The 22,088-nt window shown below is 38.8% G+C and overlaps 1 protein-coding gene across 2 annotated transcripts in view; it reads right to left on the bottom strand.

Annotated features, from left to right (window-relative positions):
• pdlim2 (PDZ and LIM domain 2 (mystique)) overlaps positions 1–22,088 on the bottom strand; it is an 86,421-nt gene that overhangs the window by 5,216 nt on the left and 59,117 nt on the right. For both annotated transcript variants that reach the window (XM_079827939.1, XM_079827940.1), the window contains exon 7: positions 782–900. In XM_079827939.1, the coding sequence (XP_079684065.1) occupies positions 782–900 (119 nt within the window). The remainder of the gene's footprint in view (positions 1–781; positions 901–22,088) is intronic.

The raw sequence follows: 22,088 nt of genomic DNA, 5'->3' as shown, positions 1-22,088 counted from the left end.
GAGAAGTAGTGAAACATGCCTAGAAAGAACATTCCATCGATTTGCAACCCCCCACAGCTGAGTTATGATTACAATCTTGCTAAACAGGCTTCAGATTTAAAAGTGAAAACAGTCGACACAGCATCATTACATTACAGTGCAGAGAACAGAGCAGAGTTCTAGTCTCACGTTACGATATTTCATCTTCCTCTGCAGACTAGCCTGTCATTTGCCATGTAAGTTCGAAGATGATGTCTAAAGTTTAGACTTACCTCAACAGCAAACACAGACAAATTCCTATCCAACTAGTTCAACTCTTGTTGGAACAACAACAGAGCCTATGGTGACAACTGCACACACATCTAAAACTCCAGCAAACACACACACACCTCTCTGTCGAGTCTCAACGAGAGCTAAGAAAGTTGATAGTTTTTTGTATGAAAGGTGTGACTTTGGGCTGCCTCGTATTGGTTTACAGCAGAAAAGGGGTGTAGTTACTAGTTTTCAACAGTCTTATAGGTTGATCAAAAAGGGGGTGTGGTTATTGGTATGTAGAAGAGGGAGAAAGATGGGGGGGGGCAATTAGGGGTAGAAATTATATAATCTTTTTCTATAAAGAAAGACACAGTAGGAAAGGAAAGGACATTTTTGGGACATCAGCCATGTAGTGTCCTTTAGCTGTCTGACAGAAGGAGCCAAAATAAATCTGTTCTGATATAAAACTTGATACATTTTATTATAAATGTATCAAGTTAGATTAAAAATGTTCTTCTGAGTGACCTGAGAGGAGAAGCGTATGTACCTGCGTCGAGGGGAAACGGAAGGCTCTCGTTCAATGGGGCTGAGTGGGGAGTATCGTCCAGGGGGAGTTGGAGTCCGACTTGACACGGAGTTACTGCGGAAATCCATGGAGGAGATCTCCTACAGAATACACAGAGCATAGGACATGTCAGAATAACGCACATTGCAGTGTTAGCTGTACATACCTACGATTGTGTGTGTATGCTCAGCAGATGTCAAAAAAATCCCAGGATCTTCCCACTGTCTCATACCCCATGCTGAGGCGCCTGCAGTTGCTTAGAGATGTCTAAGGTTGAGCAACCTTGTGTATGCGTGTAAGCTCAGTCCAAAGGCCAGAAATATTGCCACCCTTGTTTTTTTTAAATATATAAATACTGATAAGGTCCAGACATTACCAAGATAATTAAGTGCAATGTAACCACTATCAGAAAGCAGTTTTCAAAATGATTAAAAAACAATAAAAATAAAAATAAAATACACATGAATGTGAAATACTGCTCTTCCTTCAAGTGGCCAGCAAATCAATCCAGATTTATATTCCATTATTAAAAAAATGTATCACACAGTTTGAACATCAGAAATGTACTTCCAAATCATGATGAAACCAAAGTAGTGACATATTTTCTTACATATTATAAAGGTACATCTGAGATGGAAGCAGATCTGAATGTGACCTTGCAGTGACTGTATAAAAAAAGGGACGGGATTAAACTGACAAAATGATTGGAGAAGTCTGGCATACGTCACCAGAGAGAAGTCTGTGGTTTCAAAGGAAGGTTGAGTTATGAAATGACCTTCATCTTACGCTCACAAACAATACAGAAATTCCACACCATGAATCACACTATACCAAAATCCACATGATCAAGATGATGAGATCCCTATTCCAGAACAAAAAAGTGCTCCAGATTGGAAAATAAGTGGATCCCACAATGTGAAAATGAAGAATGTTTTAATTTTTCTAGAAAGTTCAGAAAAAAAAAAGAAAAATGCTGCATTAGCGGATAAGAAAAAAAATACAAAAAGGACAAAAAAAGGACAGAAATGTATTCAGATCTGAGAGAGACTTCCTCAGAGATTCCTTATGGAACATGATTTGATAAACTCTGGAGAACTTTTAAAAGAATGATAAATATGGAGAGCGAACACAAACAGGTGGAAGATAACAAAACAGAGCAGGTGGGAGAAACCGATACCTACACAAGGGGTACAAAACTCAGTTCCTGGAGGGCCACAGCCCCGCAGAGTTTAGTTCCAACCCTGCTTCAACATACAGTTTTCAAATAAGCCTGAAGGACTTGATTAACTGGATATTTTAATTAGGGTTGAAGTTAAACCCTGCAGAACTGTAGGTGCATTCAAGCCATGTCAATCACCATAACGAATCTGAACTGTAAAAAGCCTTCACGTGCTTGTAGAATTTGTAACTACAATGCGTAAACAATGAGCTACGACCAAGTGTGCCACACAAGTCCTGAAAAGCGAAGCCAAAACATTGATCGCCCTGAGGAGACTGGACCCAGTATAGGGCATAAACCCCGCCCTCTCCTGTAATGTAATGGGACGTGAGAAACTAAACTATCAAATTAAACGTACAAATACAGGTTTTTTTAGGTATCATTTTAGGTAGTATTTAAAATCAAGCTGATGTAAGTTCAAGTGTTCGTTATTTTGGTTTTAGTTATTTGATTCTATAAAAACAGGGGTGTGACATTATGATTGACAGCTTCACTGAGCAAAGTAATCACTGAGGTTGAGCCCTGCACAGGCCTCAAATCTAGGCCCTAGCCCGGCCCTGGCCGGAGACGCTGAGGCCCGTGTCCGAGAGCTTATCAAAATTCTCGGCCCGGTCCGACTGGAGCCCGTGTTTTTTAATAAATAAATAAAAATGTATCTCTAATGTATGTGTATTACACATTGTTGCAGCCATTAAAATTGTTCGGTTTTGTTTTTAATGTCAAAGTAGTTATATTTCGTTTAGTTTCTTTATTAAGTTAATTTAGAAAAAAGTTTGAAGCATTTTTTTGTTTGTTAAATTAAAGTTTTTGTTTTTTAAAGTGACGACCAAGTGGCCAGCACAGTGGCTTAACCACATGTTTGATCAATTAAGCCTTTCAAATCAACACTTGACTTGTCTTGCTTATAATACAATCTACAGATATAAAACACTTAAAACATCACAATGTTAGTTTAAACGTTTAGCCTACTAGTCACCACCACAGTAAAAAAGGCATTTTTGACAAGCTGAGGCAGACTGATGCTGCTCGCAAACAAAACAGGCTACACAATCTAAAAAAAACAAACAAACAAACAAAAAAAACATACTGTTTGTCTTACCTTACACCTCTCCGCAAAATAAATATAAATCCGATCTTCAATTACCGCGCTATATGCACATTTAACAGAGTTCACATCAACGAAAGCAACAGATATGAGCTGCATTTGATTCATCAGCTCATTTCAACACAAAGACCGCGATATGAGAACGAGCGACCTAAGCATTGGAAAGAGCATTTAGTCGCATTAGTTTTAATGAGGATGATTGTGTTTTTGAGCATCTAAGACTTAGCCTATTTTCAGTTTCACTTGCGGCAGTTTGCGCGCAAGCTTGCTTTACTCATTTGCGGCGATGCGTGCTGCATAGCGCCGTAGCCTACACTGCCCACACAGTCTAAACACTGTTCGAGCCAGTCTTGACAGTCGCGGTATCATGGTCTCATGTTGTTTCCACCAGTAATTAATATCTAATATATAAAATGAAGGAGAAGACTAAAAAAAGGCCCGAAGCCCAGCCGCGTTTGAGGTATGACGTGAAAATTGGCGCGAAGCCCTAGGGCGTAAAAAAGTCGGGGCCTGTCGGGCTCGGGTAGAAATGCAAGGCTCTACACGGAGGCACCAAGATACTTTTTGGGGATTTTCAGGAGGAGATTGGAGCTTCAACTCGTTATGTCAGTGTGAAATAAACAGTTATGACAATGTAGAAATTAAAGTTATTCTCCAGTAAACTGTACAAACGATTCTGCGGGAGTGTGGGCGGGGCTTGATAATCATGATAAGCTTGATAAGTCCACTTCACGCTCACTACTGCAGATTCGGATCCCGAATCAGCACAAGATGTCAGTGGCATATTGAGACATTGACGACTTGTACTGTGTGACCGCTGTGCCACCAGACCACTGCAGCTTTAAGGTGTGTTCAACTTGAAGCAGATCTGTGCAGACCGATCGGTGCATGACATCAAAGTACCACAAGAGTGGTTCTAAAGCATACAAAGCATTATTTGAGGTAATTACGACATGGCGTGAATGCAGAATCTGGCCCTCCAGGAACTGAGTCTTGCACCCCTGACTTAGGGTTGTTTACACAACAACGATGTACTAAAAACGGAATAGCTTTTCCGTTGCGTTTTTTCACATACAGATGACAACATTGTCAAAGTGATTCCCGTTCACACCGATCCGCGAAAACGTTTAAAAACGCTGTATTATTCATGTCAGGGCAGTTGTTGGTGATATTGTGAAGAAACACTACACCTATAGATTGAACATGCATGCGCATGAAGTCACCGTTTCCACAAATTAATGTTTTTGTAGTTTACACAGAGACGATAACGGTATCATTTTCAAAAGAATGCGTTTTCAGGCCCCTAAAACACTGTTGACGTGTAAATGAACGGCAAAACGCTACAAAAGTTTTCAGTTTTTAGTCGAAAATGGTGTCGTGTAAACATCCCCTTAGACCACGAGACACGCTTCCAACCTCTCATGGCTTTCCTCACACATAAGAACAAAACAAGATGAAAAACTGATTCCTAATTCTGACTAAAGCTGAAAGTATGCAGATCTGTCAACATCTCAGCTGGTCTTAGTGTCCAGATTATCTTTGACTGTGATCTTAGCAAGATTCTTGGCCACAGAGACTGAGTGCAATCGATTTCACATTCACACTACATTTCCATGAGGTGCAGCTGTGCGGAGAGTCTTTCGTGCCGATCCTGTGAGTTCCTGATGGCCGAGCATATCTACTGGAACTGTTGGGAAAGAGATGAGAGTGATGGAGAAGGCATGCTAACAGATGTTTGGCACTAATGCTGATGGATGTTGTCCTGGGCAGCTCTTTTGACACCAGCTGTACTAAATAGAGGAGTCTGTTCCCAGGCCAGTTCCAAAATGACAACTTCCACCTGGGGCTTTTTGGCTCCATCCATCAAGTTTCACAAAAGTGCAGCCAAGAGCATTTCCGCCCACTTGAAGCAATTATCAGCTGCTGTGATGGTCAGTTTCACTGTTGGAAAGCTTTGGCGGCAAACACTAAAGCAAACTCAACAAGTTTGAATTCAAAAATTCTTTAAAAGCATTTAGCAAGTAAGAATAGAGAGAAGTGTGGAAGTTACATTTCAAATAAAACTGAACAAATACAGGAGGAAATACAATATACTAATGCACAACCCTGGTCCAAAGACTTATTGGCGGAAAATTATTTCTATATAGGTTTGATACTTTAGATTCTTTTATAGTTTTATTCAAAAGATTGTCGATAAATTAATTGGGAGGCAGCTTTTGGGGGTAAACCTACTTACACATCTGTCCCCACTATCCAGCGGCGGCTCCAGGATTTTTTTTCTTGGGGGTGCTTAACAGATCAGATTTATTTTAAGTGCATCAATAACTTCAATATCCTGCATTTAATGACAGAATTTCATTTTTGGGTGAACTAACCCTTTAAATCACTCACCCTCATGTTGTTCCAAACTTTGGAACACAAATTAAGATATTTTTGATGAAATCCGAGAGCTCTCTGACCCCTCCATAGACAGCTATTTCATTAGCACTTTCAAGACCGAGAATGTTGACTCTTACGCTGTTGACGCAGTGTAATAGTAAATACCATTGGCTGACGCTGTTCACGTGAGCACCATGATGCATGCGCACGAGTCGTTCTGCCATAGAATTAGGAAGCGCTGCGTCATCAGCGTAAGAGTCTGACAAAGCCTAGAAGAAATTGTTGAATATAGGGTCATTATGTTAGTTTTTTTTTGCGCACAAGAAGTATTCTTGTCGCTTTGTTAAAATTGCCATGTGACTCCAGTGGTTCACCATTAATTTTATGATGTCTTTATTACGGCTGGGTAAAAAAAAATATATATATATTGATTTCTCGATTTTAATCGATTCTCATTTTTACGAAACAATATCGATTCTTAAATCCCAAGAATCGATTAGTCATCCTGTTTTCAGTTGATGAATGAAAGAAACATTGTAGCGCACCTCACATCCAATAAATCACAATAATCATTGTGCTTTGTTACTATTGATATGAAAGTCTCAGATTTCAAATTACGTCCATTTGATAACGAAATTCGCATTTCAACGAAATGCTCTGTGGTGTGAGATCGCTCTGGTTCAGCTCAGCTCAAGAGAAGCGGCAGCATGGGGCTCACATGAACTGATCTTCTCCTCTGCTTTAATACCGGTTACAGCGCAAATAAACATGAAAGAGCATCTGAAAGTGTTAAAAGACAGAGTACAACTTACCGAAATCAGTATCATGTCACATGGAATTGCTCAATCAGTGTTTCAACCACGGAAAGACATCAGTAAAACAGTTTGTAAACAATGTCATGCAATGTCACATTTACCTCAGAAAAAACATATCCAGTGTCCATAAACTCCAAAAACTAACAACAAAACTACAAAAATGTATGTATGTAATTGTAAAGTTAATATTATAACTTTATTATTATAAAAAAGCATCATTGAGTGTAATTTAAGTGTTTGTATACAAATCAGTTCATTTTCAGCTTCAATATTATAGTAGGCTACAACAGCATTAGTTCAGAGATTGATTTTCCTTGAGAAAATTTGCCATGTATTGTACCTGATATATATCCAAAATAATTGTAAGTTTATGCGCATTTTTAGAATTTATGCGCATCTTGGCGTTTCCATTCAGCATTTTTTGATGCGATATCCCAACATGCGCATAAAAATAAGTGGATGGAAACCTAGCTATTGATATGTCTACGAAGTCTGCAGTCTTTTGCTTCATACTTAAAAGAGCTCCATTATGATCGCTCTTGATGAGGATCGCTATTCGCTAATGTGAGCAGTACATGAGCATGTAACCCCCCCCCCCCCCCCCCCCCATCAAGACCATTGTCTATACACATAGGTTTTTGTGTATATGTTTTTATATATGTTTTTTTAATGACCTTTTATTTTTAATGAAAGTGACACAGAGTAAAAAAATCATTAGGAAATCCTTGGGGGGCTGCGCCGGTGTTATGCAAAAGCTCTGGGGGTCTATGCAAAAACCACCGCTGCAACTGCCACCATCCCTTGGTTTGACAAAGAGGAGGGGGGAAAAAAATAGGCAGGAGGAGAGGCAGAGAGGTGTATTTTAAGAATCCGACCACTAGGGGAAGACATATACAAGTTAAATATCGGTCTTATGAAGGAGGAAACAATGCCAACCTCCTATAATCTTTTCTTAAGCATTGTTATGGCTTTTCTGAGTAACTCTTTGCTCACGACGTTTCTCTGAGTCAAAAGATGGATTTGTTTATTTGGATAAGTTGTGAGAAGGAAAGTGCCCATTTTCCCTTGATCCAAACAAAGAGTTTCTTGTAGTCTAAACTTCTTCTGGATGGCAGCAATGGCATCCAGGCATTCAAACAAACTTCATGGAAAAGTTTACAAGTATTTGCATTCGTATGTCTATTGTTTGGGAAATGCTTTCACACTGTGTTGCTTTCTACTCTACTTTCTCTCCATCACTCGTTTTGTAAAATCACTCACATTGTGTGACTATTACACTCACAGTAAGTGACTATTCATTTCAGTGAATGTTCATAGGTCTTAAATAGTCAATGTGAATCACACAAAGCACTTTTCTAATTTAGTGCAACCACCAAATCACAGCAACATGCTAAAAATACTCTGAATATGCTAACATAATTGTGCAAGCACCAGTCTTTTTTTTTTTTTTTTCTTCAATGTTTTTGTCCATTAACCCCATCCCTTTGATTCTTCCCTATTATGGAATATAAAGATGTCACCTGTCATCGGTTAGCAATTAGGTTTAACCATTGTTAACTGACCAGCAGTTCTACCATAAAACAAACAAGTCAACCTAAATGAAACCAAGTAGATCAATTGATCAGTTGCCATTTCTTAACACAAGCTGACAAGATTGGCAGAAAGCAAGTTTCCCCTCATACACACCCAGGCACAAATCTCTGGAAATAAACAGTGCCAAGGGCTTCTCAATCACACACCGGCACATACCGGGAGTAAACCAGCCCAGAGTGTTGAGGCAGGGTTGCCATGAAGTAATGGAGAAACAATGCAACAGAATAGAGTTGGAGGAAATGAAAGTGGTGATGCTCAGATTCATGTGCAAAACATGGCACCGTCATGCTAGAATGGTTGCCAGGGTGTTGCTATGCGGTAGTCAAGCTGTAGGAGGTTTTTAGTCTGTTCCTATGCTTTTCTGATGCCCAAATTTGGCTCAAATTGAAGTGTTTTTTCTCCCCATTTCGACATCTGCCAAGAGACAATTTTAAAGGAAATGTATGCAAGATTGTGGCCAAAACTGGTACTGCAATCACTTTCAAATGACTGTAGAGCGGTGTATCCCCTCTCCCCCTCCCCCTGACTCGAGGTTGCCAGATAGGCTGCAGGATCCAGCAGGAAAGTAGGCTGCTACAAGGAGCTTCCAATGGCAAGTGACGAGTCCTACACAGCAGTATTTGTTTTTTCATTGTCACAACGTTTTTCTGATTCATAACGAGGTCTTTTAGGTTTCGTAAAGTTATTTTTTATCCAAAAAGTTTGTAGCTGCAGCTGTGGTAACTAGAGCAGAGCTGGCAACCCGGATGCCGAAACACTACTGACTTCGTGATTAGTAGACTTCGTGATTAGTAGATAGGTGGAGGGTGGCGCTTCAGCCAAAACACAACATGTCAACATCAACATCAGTTGAGGGCTGCAACTTCACTTTTAAAATGACAATATCCTGACCGGACAACTGTTGTCAGTGATATAAATATTTGAAATTAACATGATTTCTTAATGTCTAGTGACATATCAGGGCGATTTTATGATTAATTGAAATACATTTCTTACATACAGTTCCTTTAAGTTTAGTTTATTAGAAAAGCAATAGCACACTTCAAGATATGGCGATTTAGGTACCGCTCATATTTGTAGCACAAAGGCTGTAAAACATGTTATTTAGGATTAGATTTTCAAAAACCGTCACAATTAACGGTCCAAATCCCCATCCACTATTATGAGCAATAACAATAATGTGCATAATGTGTGCAAATAAAATTGGCTAAAAGCAAAATATAATAAAGGTTACATAAAACATAGGCTAGAACTGTAAAGAAATTAAAAAACGCACCATTTCATTTTATTCGCAGTCTAATCTATTTTGCCAGTTTCATAATGAACTGAAAATAGTTATACACATAATAAACAATATCTCCAACGCTGTGTTTTGCATATCTGTCAGTCGAAGTATAAATCAAAATCACAATATGGCTTAGTGCCCTTACCAAATTGCAAAAGCGATTTAACTAAATGAGTCCATAGACCGTTGAATAGCATGTTTCAGAGTTAAATTTTCAACACTTTTGTGGCCAGATGATTACAGCATTTCACTAGTTTTGTAACGTTTGTAAACCTGTTTTTACATAAGCTTTTATTTTGGCGGAAAACTGCAGTTTGAGTTTAATGCTCGCAAGGCAAGAAATTAAGACAAAAATATTTACATTTTACTACTGTAAAAGCAAAATAATACACTTGCACAGAAAAAGAGTGTCAAAATTGTACCTTTATGGGTACAACAGCTTGTCACTGGGGCAGTATCCTTTAAAGGACATCTTTGTACCTTTTTACTCCCAAAAGCTGCATATTAGTACCTTAGTGTACAAATACGTACCTTAAGGTACTACTATGAACCTTTTTGTGGTATTATTATTACTACTACTTTTATCATTCAAAATCACTAGTGTGAATGTAATGTGGACAGACACCATCACAACTAAAAAGAGGTTTGAGTCCACTTTCAAGTCCAGGTAGAAGTCAATGCAAAGACTTTTTTGCAAAGTGCACCAGATTACTTAAAAAAAATGACTTAACTTACAAGACGGGCTCAGCAATTGGTTCAGACCAATCAATCGAACAAAGTGTGAAAACATACTAAAACAGTGATACTCAAATATACTGCAAAATTTTTCAAACAATAACAGTCCGTAAGGAAAACGGTTCCAAAATCCAGTGATGGGAGACTGGACAGCTGGACAAAACATGCATCTGGTGAAAAGAGGAATTTTCCAGGCCTTAGGTAGATGCAGATGACAAGATTAAACCCCCCAAAACAGTGTTAGACACAAATGGCCCGCTCAGGGCTTGCAGCTGTAACTCACTGAGCTGGCACTGCTCTCGCCTTCTTATAGATGCGGTACCCATCAACAGCACGCAGTTAAGATCTAGACAAGCTTGCCAGGAATGCAGTCAAAACCCAAACATGAGCAAAATGGGAGAAACAAACAGACTCAGACATAGAGGCTAAAGGAAGAGAAGGTAAACTGCCTTTGCCATTCCATTTATTGACTTGAAATTGACCTTGGCTGTTCAGTGACCAATGAAACGCAGCATAAATCCAAAGAGGTCAATCGCTTTTGTGCTTGACCATTTATAGTGTTGGTGAAGTGTTGTTTTACTGGGGAAGGGGTGCATTCTCTTCTTGCCCTGTGTCTGTGAGGATGTAAGCTGTGTTTGTGTTGGACTGAGGTTATGAGAAGGAAAGGAAAGGAAGTCAATGTGCAATCACAGGCTTTTTCTCAAAGCCCAAACACACACACACACACACACACACACACACACATGCATGCACACAACACTCAAGTCTTTCATCTGGCTGGCACAGGTCATGATTAGCCTGATTAGCTTTCATCCGTAGCGTAATCAGGACCTCTAAACATCCCCAGGACAGCACTGCACAAACACAAACATTCACACGCACACTTACCAGACTATCTGCAAGACCATAGGCACTTGGGTTTAAAAAGTGCACAGATGTGCTGCTTATGATGACTCAAAATGGTGAAGGCTGAGCTCATGAATATTAATTTGATAATGCACTAATAATATCAAAATGAGGACATTTCCAAAAATCAAATATAGACAACAATTACAATAGGGTATGAATTGGAAGGACCCTTACACTAAATTTATCATGTTAACTATAGTGTCCACAAAAATACAAAAGCTAAAAAGAGTGTTAATACATACAGTATCTTAGATCTCCTTCAAACAGTGTTTAGAACATATCAGTTTGTTTCGTTTCTTATTTTAATACCATGTTACCACAGTAACCAGTCTTTAATGTAGCAAAATAGCCATATAACCAAAAATATCTACAGTAACTATGGTATTTTGATAAACCATGGTTACCAGATATTATACACACACACACACACACACACACAAGTAATTGGGTCTTTTTTAACTGAAAATACATGTGCTATATTGAGCTTTACAATTTATCTCATTCATTTCTACGAGTAGTTTATCTGTCCCTCCTTACATAGTCTCTGCTTTTTCCATACAAAAATGTGCACACAATTTCATGTGACTAGATTTAGCCTGCTTTTTATGATGGTTTTATTTTCCAAACCTATCACTGTGTGAGCATTTTTTTAGCGTGACGTGCCACGGGTTTGTTTAGGATAATAATGTAAAAACCACAAGCATGATGCCAGAGATTTTGATTTAGCACCCTTGCGGCACACGTGTGCATGACATCTCCTTTCTACACACGAGCCATAACATTTCTGTTAAGGGCTTCCCGCCGCATGATTAATTTTGTGTGGTACATATGGCTTGAATATGTATCAGAGGACACAGTGCAGCACATGCAGGGGGAAAAATAAACACTCTGCACTTTGAGATTGGGCACTGGGGTTTAACACACTTGCTAAGACGTAGAGAGTTTATTCTAAGAAGTGAAGATCTCTCGTCGTGATCAGGATTTACAGATGCTGTAGTCAGCATGTATCATTTTAAAAATATTGAATGGTTTGGTTTGATTGGAGAAATGCATGGTGGGTGCTTCTCAAAAGAACCTTAAGGACAGCTTTAGGGTTACCCACCTAGACCTTTAAAACTCTAAGCTGCATCACAGTGAACATAAAAATAAGGGAAAAAGGCTTTCAGTGTTTCAGATTGTCCATATGCCCCAGAGCATGACATCATTACCGGCTAATATTCATTTACCTCAGAGGAAGAAAGACATCAAAAGGGACCTCAAAATGACGATGTAAAATAAGACAAAACAAGCATTAAAATGAGTTAAAACAACTGAAAGTCAAGATAACTTACTTTAATTCACCCCCTCAAAAAGACAAGATTCCTACGGTCTTGAAAATCTTGAATATATACGAGGAAACCTAATCTTAAAAGTGTGATTTTTAGACCATGAAAAGTCACATGAATTAATAAAATCTTAACTCCATAGCCATTTTTATAAATAATATACTTTTTTTTAGTGATTCAAAACTCTAAAATATTTTAATCGGGTTAAACTTATTTTAAATAATCGTAATTGATTGGTTAAAAAAAAAGTGGGAATCCTGCAGAACATTCAGATCCTAAACGTCTGGATTTTAAAGTGTTGGGCCTTTGAATACTGCTGTAGACAACAGGAACCTTTGAGTCAACAAGTTTGAAAACCAAGTCTAGATGATACATGCCAAATTCTGTATAAATTGGACCAATGGCCTTGAATGAAAAGGTGGAATTAGCAAAATTCCAAAAATAGAACACCATGTGATCATCTGATTTATGTATGCTGTAGGATTCTGGAGTTTCAAGCCAAAACATCTGTCGAGGTTCAAAAGGATTCATTTTGTCACAGTTTTGGTCCATTAGAAAAGCTTTTTTAAAAGAAATCATTGGAAATTGTTCCAGACAGAAATAGGATGTAATTTGACGATCCGATCCAGGAATTTTAAAGGATCCTGAAAAATCTAACTTAAATTAAACCTTGATTCAGGTAGATATTTGTGTACATAACCAATGCTCTTTTTATCTCCTTAAATACTAATTCAGACAATCTTCATTGGGCAGATGCAACCAATGTGACTTTGACCTCATTCAGATGCCTGTGATTTAAGTGAGTGTGGTGTACAGACACGCATATTTACAAAAAATACATCAAACACAGACATTCAGCATGTGTGGAGAAACAGAGAGAATGAAAGAGAAATTCTAAGCATGTGTTTGCGTGTTGCTACTCCAGACACCGTGACATGGTCCTGACCCAATAATGTCAGAAGATAATGTTATTATGTTTATGCAAGAAAAACTATGCAGCAACTATGCATGACAGCTATAGCCAGTCAAATTTACACTACACTTTCAACAAATAACCAAAGGATATGCATCATACAGCTGAACGAACACATGCAGACATGGTTAAGATGTTTAGTTAAATCTGTGATGGTAGTAGATGCCAGCTGAGCTGGTTTCTGTAGCTCATAAATGGCTGACCTCAAGAGACTATACACTATGGTCTCTAAAGTTTAAAAACAATGGTGCAGTAACCTCAAAAACATCCAAAGAGGGACCGTTGAACTGGCAGATGGGACATTGACAAGACTCATTCAAGATATAAAGATGACAAACGTGTATAGACTTACAGAGTCAGACTTCCTCTGGCCAAGAACGACACACATATGGGTTCTCTACCAGCGGGCCAAGACCCACTATAGGGGAACTTAGCACATTTCCATGGGATAACTTTAATAGAAGACAAAACAAGCTTTAAGGGTGCTTTCACATGCATCTCTAGTTCAGTTCATTTGGTCCGAACCAAGGGCAAACAATTATACACTGTAGCATTTTTCAGCTTCTTTGGTTCCTTTTCACTAGGGGTGTAACGGTTCGTGTATTCGTACCGAACGGTTCACGGGGTGAGTTCCAAATGGAATCAGTATTCCCTATTTGATCATCCCTATGTGAGCAGGACACGCGTGTGCCATGCCGTATGTAGCAGTTTGGAATGCACTTGGCAAAGGGAGCGGAGTAATTTCCTCATTATCTTCAGCTGGGATTTTCCTGTGACAACGCAGCGCCGGCATAAATAAATATATAATTCATATTTTTAAGAGTTATATTACTTTTTATATACAGCAGCCTATTACAAAGCATATTTTTATAAACTCTTTAAAATAAAAAAATATTTTTATTTGCAACAGTTAGGCTAAAAAAAAGAAAAGAATTATGCAGATTAGTGATGCACCGAAATGAAAATTCTGGACCGAAACCGAAAATTTAGTATGCACTTGGCCGAAAACCGAAACTGAAGCCGAAAATGTTTGAAAATCCCAGCTGAAGATAATGAGGAAATTACGCCGCTCCCTTTGCCAAGTGCATTCCAAACTGCTACATACGGCACGGCACACGCGTGTCCTGCTCACATAGGGATGATCAAATAGAGAATACTGATTCCATTTGGAACTCACCCCGTGAACCGTTCGGTATGAATACGCGAACCGTTACACCCCTACTTTTCACACCACACTGATTGCTTTGGTCCGAACCAGTTGAAACGAACCAAAATGCAGTCACATGACAACATCCACATCACTCATTGGCCATGGCGTATTTCCTAAACTGCAACTGCGCAGGCTGGTTTTGTCCCAGGCCATAATCTATTACATTGTTTGTATACACCACAATATGCAGACAATACATTTCTGTAATGAAGCGCGGATGCAGCTTGAAAACAACGTTCTAATGCACTGCAAACGCGCATCGCGCTGTTCTTGTGAGTTTTCGAAAGTTGGGACCTAATATGGTCATCAGACCAAATGTCTATGAGGCTCCGCACCTCCTCACTACTCCAAGTACTCCTTTGTCCGCGAGTTGCCATGCTTAAGTGCAAACTGTCAACAAACTGTTCCTCATCACAATGCACAGCGCAGCTGACTATGGCAGCTGGTTTAGTCCAAAAATGATCAGTATTTTTTGCAGTTGGGTCCTCTTCAAGGAGGTCTCGGTACGCTTGTTTGGTCCGCTTTTAGTGCGCACCCGAGTGCGATTGTTGCTTTCACACCTGACCAAACAAACCGCACCAAAGGGGAAAACGAACTCTAGTACGATTCAACCGAACTAAATGAGGCAGGTGTGAAACCACCCTAAAATAAGCTAACCCACTACAAATCAAGATGCAAGCTGACATTGTATTTCTTATTTTTAATCTGTGCCCTTTATAACAAGACCCAGAGGCCAGATTCTTCACAAAAAAAAAATCTTCGTGAAAGTAGTTAAGAAAACATTTTCACATCGGTAAATAGACTTGTGAAAACACTGGTATTACAGATTACGCCGGGGGCTGGGGAGGATTTAGGGTACAAAATTGGTATATCATTTGTGGGTATCAGGGAGCCGCTATCAATATGCTGGATGTTGAAATCGAATTTGCAATTGTGGCGGTACAGACTGCACAATTTCAATACAAGATATTTGTCAATGACGCTCAGGATCTGTTGTGCGTCAAATCCTCAACCATCTTCTTGCCAGTCATCTAACTCTACTCTCGTCACGTGGTAAATCACGTGAAAAATGAGCATTCATTTAAAGTCCCAATTAAGTTTTTTGTCTTTTAGAATGACTATGTTAGTCTTACTGTTATCTATAAGATAGTGTGCTCCGAAACAATTACAAAATTCACATTTAGAAGATATAAGCATTCAAAACGTATAGTCTCTCACTTCTGCCAAAATGGATCACTGATTATGATGACATTAAATTACATTTTATGTCCAATCAAATGCTCTCTAGAATCCAAGCATCACGCCCCCTACATTACAAATAGACGCTAAAGCTGCAGCTGAAATCAGTCACTTGTTCACACAATTACTATTTTCTATATGGTGAATGGTGCACTATATAGGGGATAGTGAATGATTCAGACAGTGTAAATATGTTTTCTATTGGGACAAATAAAGCATGGTTTCATGTTAGGGTCACACAAATCGCCACAGCATGCGCGGTCCAGAGATGCGAGTCAGCGCATACCAGAAAAGGTATCGGACCCATTTGAATCCTGCACAGAATGCTATATTTTAAAGCGATATGGAGGAGATTAGGAGAAGAAACGGTTCGAAATTAGGAGGAAACTGTGGCTTTACCAAGCTCAACGGCTCTGGCCGAGCTGTGATAGAAACTGAATGCTATTGGCCATTTAAAAAAAGCGGAGGAGCTGATCAATATGTCCCAAACCATCTTCCTGTTTCAGTGGAAATTACGTCAACACATTGAATCATGCTACGCATTTCAAGGCACTTCAGTGGGTCTTTAACTAAGCTCCAAAAATTGCTCATTTTCTGGGATTGTTTTGAAAGTGAAATTAAATAATTTAATTTAAATACTTTTTTTTTTCCATGTTCTTTTTTTTAAGAATCATCAACAACTAGAAAAGTCATGTAAATTCATTGGTAATAAAAGGTGTAAACATTCAGTTACTGTAACTTCTGCAATTCTGGAATTGAATTATTTAAAAATATTATATTTAGTAAATAAAAAAATAGCATATTTTAATATAAAACATTATATATAATGTTTTACTAACTATATAGAAACATTTGAAAATGCATGTTTATTATAGCCAAAGTACCAGAATTATCTTTGGTGGTCTTCGAATATCTGAATATTGTGGGCTTCAGATTGAGGGATTTTTAGTACAAGCAAAGTGACCCTGTGCAGATCTGTGTAAGAACCCATTTTACCCAGTGTAAAATGTGGCAGAACATTTCTTGCTGATACCATGTTCAAAATTAAGTGTTAAGTCATTAAGTCAAGTCACCTTTATTTATATAGCGCTTTTTACAATGCCGATTGTTTCAAAGCAGCTTCACAGTATTAAACAGGAAAATAATGCAACAGAATTTTGATTCGGCTGTACAGGAAGAAGTGCTGAATTAAGTGCAGGGTTCAAAATACCCAAAAGTAGACCAACTCTTTAAGGAAAAGGATGTCAAATGGCATTCAGAGACTTAAGTACTCCACTGATGGTACACCTACAATGGTTTGGTTGTTGGTGCATATTATGACTACTGGTGTGCAACTGGATTGCAGTTTTTCCATTTATGTGAAGCATGTTTTACAGTCTCACTTTCAGAAATAAATACTGCCAGCAGACTAAAGCGTCATGTTGTAAACAAGGTGAACTGGGACATTTGCTTTTGTGTGGCCAGTAACTGTTACACAAAAAAATTGACAGAAGAACAATGCCAAGGGCATATTTTCAACGCCACAAGGAATTCAGTGTGCACACGGTGGTCGAACAACAGTACTACCATAACAGCCTCAAAGTACATAGCATGCTGGACAATACTAGCGCACACTTATTTTCTAATGAAGAAATGTGAAAGTGGTCCAACTGTTGCCGAGAATCAAACTCATTAGGCATCTGGTATTCATTAGGACCTTGTTAAAGCTGTGGACTTCATGAAGATTATGGCCCACAACCCCCTTTCCACACTTGAATCGAACCCCAGAAAGAGGAAAAATGAGTGACAAAAACAGAGACGCCTCAGTCACCACTAGTTACCATGTCTGACTGTCCTTAATGGATGGTAGTTAATCGTTTTTCCATCCATTTTTCTATGTTTTAAGGACTCTTTCATGTATGAAATGCTTCCCATGCAAGTCATAGCTAAATCATAGTAAGTTAAGCTTGAACCATGTTAAATGACAGTTCAAGTCGTGACATGTACATCAAAGTGTGTACATTCAGAATATATGTCCCTGGTTGAAATGCACATTAAGCAATACAAGTGGTAATTCACCGTAACCACGCTTTTATTCCACTGAAAAGAGCGTATGCCTCCAAACACAGGCATGATCTGATGTACGGTCTACAGTGTGAAGATTGAACAGGAAAGAAACGACAAAAGAAAAACAACAAGTTACTGAATTAAAGCTCAAAGTCTGGCCCGGCGGCTCGGAGAGTCTCTGTATCACTCATGCTGATAGAGATAATGATCTCCATCTAAACCATCGTCAGTCCTGCTGCCTGACAGAGTAGATGGAGTTTATGGAGTAATTAGTGAGCTTTATAAACCACTGCTTGATAGGAGCCACCTGGATGAGCCAGGTCTCCTGTTCTCTGCTACTGGTCTCAGTATCGCTTTCTTTGTATGTCTGCCTTCGGTTTCTATAAATTGCTGTGCGTGTCTCTCCGCCTCTATACTTCAGAAAGTCACTGTCATAGTAACGGTTTCTTAGCATGTTGTCATGTGGGATTTAGGAGTGAACGTCACGAATACTTTTCTCAGGCCCTGAACCTGGTCCCTTGTTTTCAATATTAGGCTGCACATGTATGGTGCGCCAACATTTTGGACACTTCTTTTAATTAAAATTACATCACACGGATGACCTGCGAGCAGGAGCAGAATGCAAAGACTAGCTAATCCCCCCCCCCCCTCCTCCCAACATAATTAAAGAACATAATTAAAAACATCTTACTCTGATGTTTCAAATCTGTATGACTTTAATTTTTTCTACAAATCTCTTTTAAAGTTTAGGAGTTGAACAATATTTGGAACCTGAAGTGACAGAGCAAGAGAAAGATTCTTGGTTACCTTGACAATGTATGGAATGTTGCCAGTCCATTCAGGTCTATTCAGTAAAACTGCACTAAAAATCAGGCCCCATCTCTGCACGATCAAAAACTGCCCCATAAACCCCAGCAGGTTTGGGTCTATCAGACCAGTTGCCATGGGACGGCATGGTGATATGATAAGAAACCTCTAGATTTATCAATAGCAGACTAATAGTGTCTAACACACTTTTAATGCCAAGTTCAACACAGAGCCCCAATGTTTTTAAGTCCAACCTGAAATAGCACTTTGTCCCTGTGGAGCGTCTCAGGAAGCGTGAAAAAGGAAGAGAGTTGGGAGGAGGAAGACATACCAAGCCAAAAATGATTTTAGTCTTTGCTGTGGAAGAGCAAATCTTATTAAATCTTCCCCGAGAAGCAGTCTAAGGATGAGAGGAAGCTGACGGGAAAGAGACTTGTTTTGAGGCTGGAACAGCAACTGATCGACCGCCGGCTGAGGGCCAAGCCTTTATTTGTGTTCTGAGGCAGAGACCGCAAGCGAGTGCTCCAGTGAGCCACACCCCCCGAGTGAGTGTGCTCCAGCATGCACAAACACGCATACATACACACACACACACACACACACACACAAACACTGGATGGTCTGCCATCACCAAGCACAAAATAGAGGGGGAGCCCATCTTTATAAGAGTAGGGCCACTCCACCCAGTCAAACGGACAGAGAGAGAGAGGGGGGAGATGTAGTAGATGAAAAGAAAATGAGCATGCCAGTATTCAGCCACACTGAGTGGAAACAAATGAGAAAGATTTAAGAGAGGAAATTATGGTAACGTGAATGTAAATTTCACATTTTCATATGATACTTCTGATATTTTGATTCTATATGGAGTGTGTATTTTCACCCATGATAGATTGCAACTATGTATTCTCTGCAAAATGGTCTTTTTTATTACATTCATAAATAATGTACAATAAAACAAAAAGACATTATAAACACCTATAAAAGATGTATTTTAGCTCCCCTCACTCCACAACATATTCTTTAAATTAAAGGGTATTCAGAACAGAACAGGAATGAAAAATAAGTATAAAAAAAACACATTTGTTTAGGCTTGACGTTTATAATAAATGTTGGTAATAATGAATGCCACTATAATTTAACTGAAAGTACTGGCATGTGGGATATGCGCTGTACAAATTATCTTGGCCTTTCACCAACTTATTTTAGTGAATCAGTTTGTTTAAAAGTACCAGTTTACCAAATTATTTGTCAACTCATTTGATGTCCTGCATAGAAGCAAAGACTATCGCTGCATCCGAAAAACATACATTATGTATAGATTGAATTAAATATAGGTAGTATGAATGAAATTCGACGTACTACAGAATATTCCCCATGTTACGGTCATCTGACCTACCAGCACCAGTCGCATCGCTTCACTTCCATTCATAAATCCCCACCCGTGGCCTCATGGGATAGTAAAGTGTCCATCGAGTGTGCACTTCAGAAGCTTGACTGCAGTAGCAGGTCATCTGGGGACTTTTAGCCATAACTATTGTATGCATTTTTAACTGCTTTCCAAGTTGCAAGCTAATTTAATGTAGTTTCAGATCTTCCTCAACACTGTTCATGCAGAGGTACCTGGGTAAACCGACTTGCTGCATTGTTTATTTATATCTGAACCTTTAAGCCCCTTCACAGGATGAGGCCTGCCACTATGGCAACCCTCAGCAACCACAAAACGGTCGGCACAGGCAACCCAGCTGGGTGATCGGGCACTAATGGTGCAGGGAGTGATCCGTTGCCAAAGCCACACTAGGTTTGGCTGCACATCCCTCTCCCAAGAGTACCACGATCAGCATTGGGCATATCCTAATGGACTGAACACACTTCTCTCCTCCCACTGTTTTCCTCCTCAAGGTGAATGTGCTGTAAACAGGAATATTCCCAAATGACAGCCCTCGGAAGGATGAGTGGAAGGCAGAGGAGAGATGGTAGATAGAAAGTACTCGACATATCAGCAAACAGTTTATTGACCGTATGATTTATAAATATGGCAAGAGCTGGTTCAAAGTTTGGTCATTTCCAAAGAACAAACAGTTGCTAGATTTGCCAAAGTTTTCAAGGTTCATTGACTAAAGGAGAAATTAAACTATATGCTATATGTTTAAACTATATGCTTGTTCTCAGTTAGTGTATGTCTGATTTCAGGTTTTCCACAAAACGTTACATAAAAGGGGATCTCAGCCAAAATAAGCTGCAAAGTTGACCAAACTTTAGCTCTGTTCCAAAACCTAGTGAGCCGTCATGCTACCTTGCAAATGGTGAAAGCTTTATTTTCCACAGTTACAGAGCAAAAGCATTTCTACAACAGCAGGCTTAACAAAGGCTTTCACAGTAGATATGTTTACATGCACATAGTCATTTAAGGGGGTCATGAATTGAGAAATCAAATTTTCCTTGATCTTTTGACATTTCATTGTACTATAAAAAAAATATCCTGTGCGTTTCACAACTCAGAACTTTCTTGTTAGTCCAAAACCACTTTTATTGAAACCAAGGTCAGAAAACAACTTGTTTCAGATTGTCACATTATTAAGTCATAGTCATCAATGCCTTTTTCTACATAATTGCCTCTTTAGCCCTGCCCACTGTTTTGCACATCATGAAGTAAATCCGAGAGACAAACACAGAATTACTTCAGCAACAAAACAAGAGAAATACCTCTATCATTACAAGACGTTTTGAAGTGTCAAGTTGTGGAGAAAAACAGTCTTTGCATTGCCATCCTTGTGATTATAACGTTAAGAAAGCGTGGATGAACTTTATTTTTAACAAAGTTCCAGTCAGATTGAGCCAGTAAGACAATGTCCGTTTGTTCGCTTCATTTTACTGTGGATTCGTTTTTTAAACAAGACGGTTCAATACAGGCCTTTTAGATTCAGAGAGACTGAAAATAAAAGAATGCAGTGCCAACTACATTGGATCCAACAGTGTGAGTCACAGTGTTTTTACCATTTGTCACTATTGCTACAGATCTTTTGATATGAACTTGATATGAGTATTTATACTGTAGCATCGCAGTTAAACTGAATAGATGTGATTCGCTTTCCTTTCCTTTTGCATTCATGGGGTTAATGAGTTGGTTTATCAGATACAGAAGAAAGTACACTTTTGTTATTGTTTTGATCCAAGCCATTCACTGTTAGCCCGTTCTTCTATTTTGTCATCATTAAGACATTACAACGCTTTTCATTTTATTTAAAACACGACACTGCGAATGATATGTATACATTTTTCACTTTATCGAAAAAAGGATGAACTATGAGTATGAATAGCCTATAAGAACGACAGTGTGACAAACAATGGTACATTCATTCATATTTCTGTTTACACTAAACATCAATTGTCAATTATAACTGTGGTAACTAAAAGTACTTATTTTAATATGCAAAAATGTTACCCAATCATAGCAGTGGGTGTTCCAAAGAGTGTCAAAAACAGGATAGAAAAAAGCCTATTACTTCTAAATTAGCATGGAACCCAGAGAACATTATAAAATTAACAAAAAAAATGCAGTTCATGACCCCTTTCAAATGAATCCAAATTCGATTTCAAATTCTTAAAGCTCTGAACCGTTTATGAACCTTAAAGCTGCAGACCGTAAGTT

This window comes from Gobio gobio (genome assembly GCF_949357685.1).
Source record: "Gobio gobio genome assembly, chromosome: 10".
Classification (NCBI taxonomy): domain Eukaryota; kingdom Metazoa; phylum Chordata; class Actinopteri; order Cypriniformes; family Gobionidae; genus Gobio; species Gobio gobio.
Note: the sequence above shows the minus strand (reverse complement) of the source record. Positions and strands in the feature narration are given on the sequence as shown.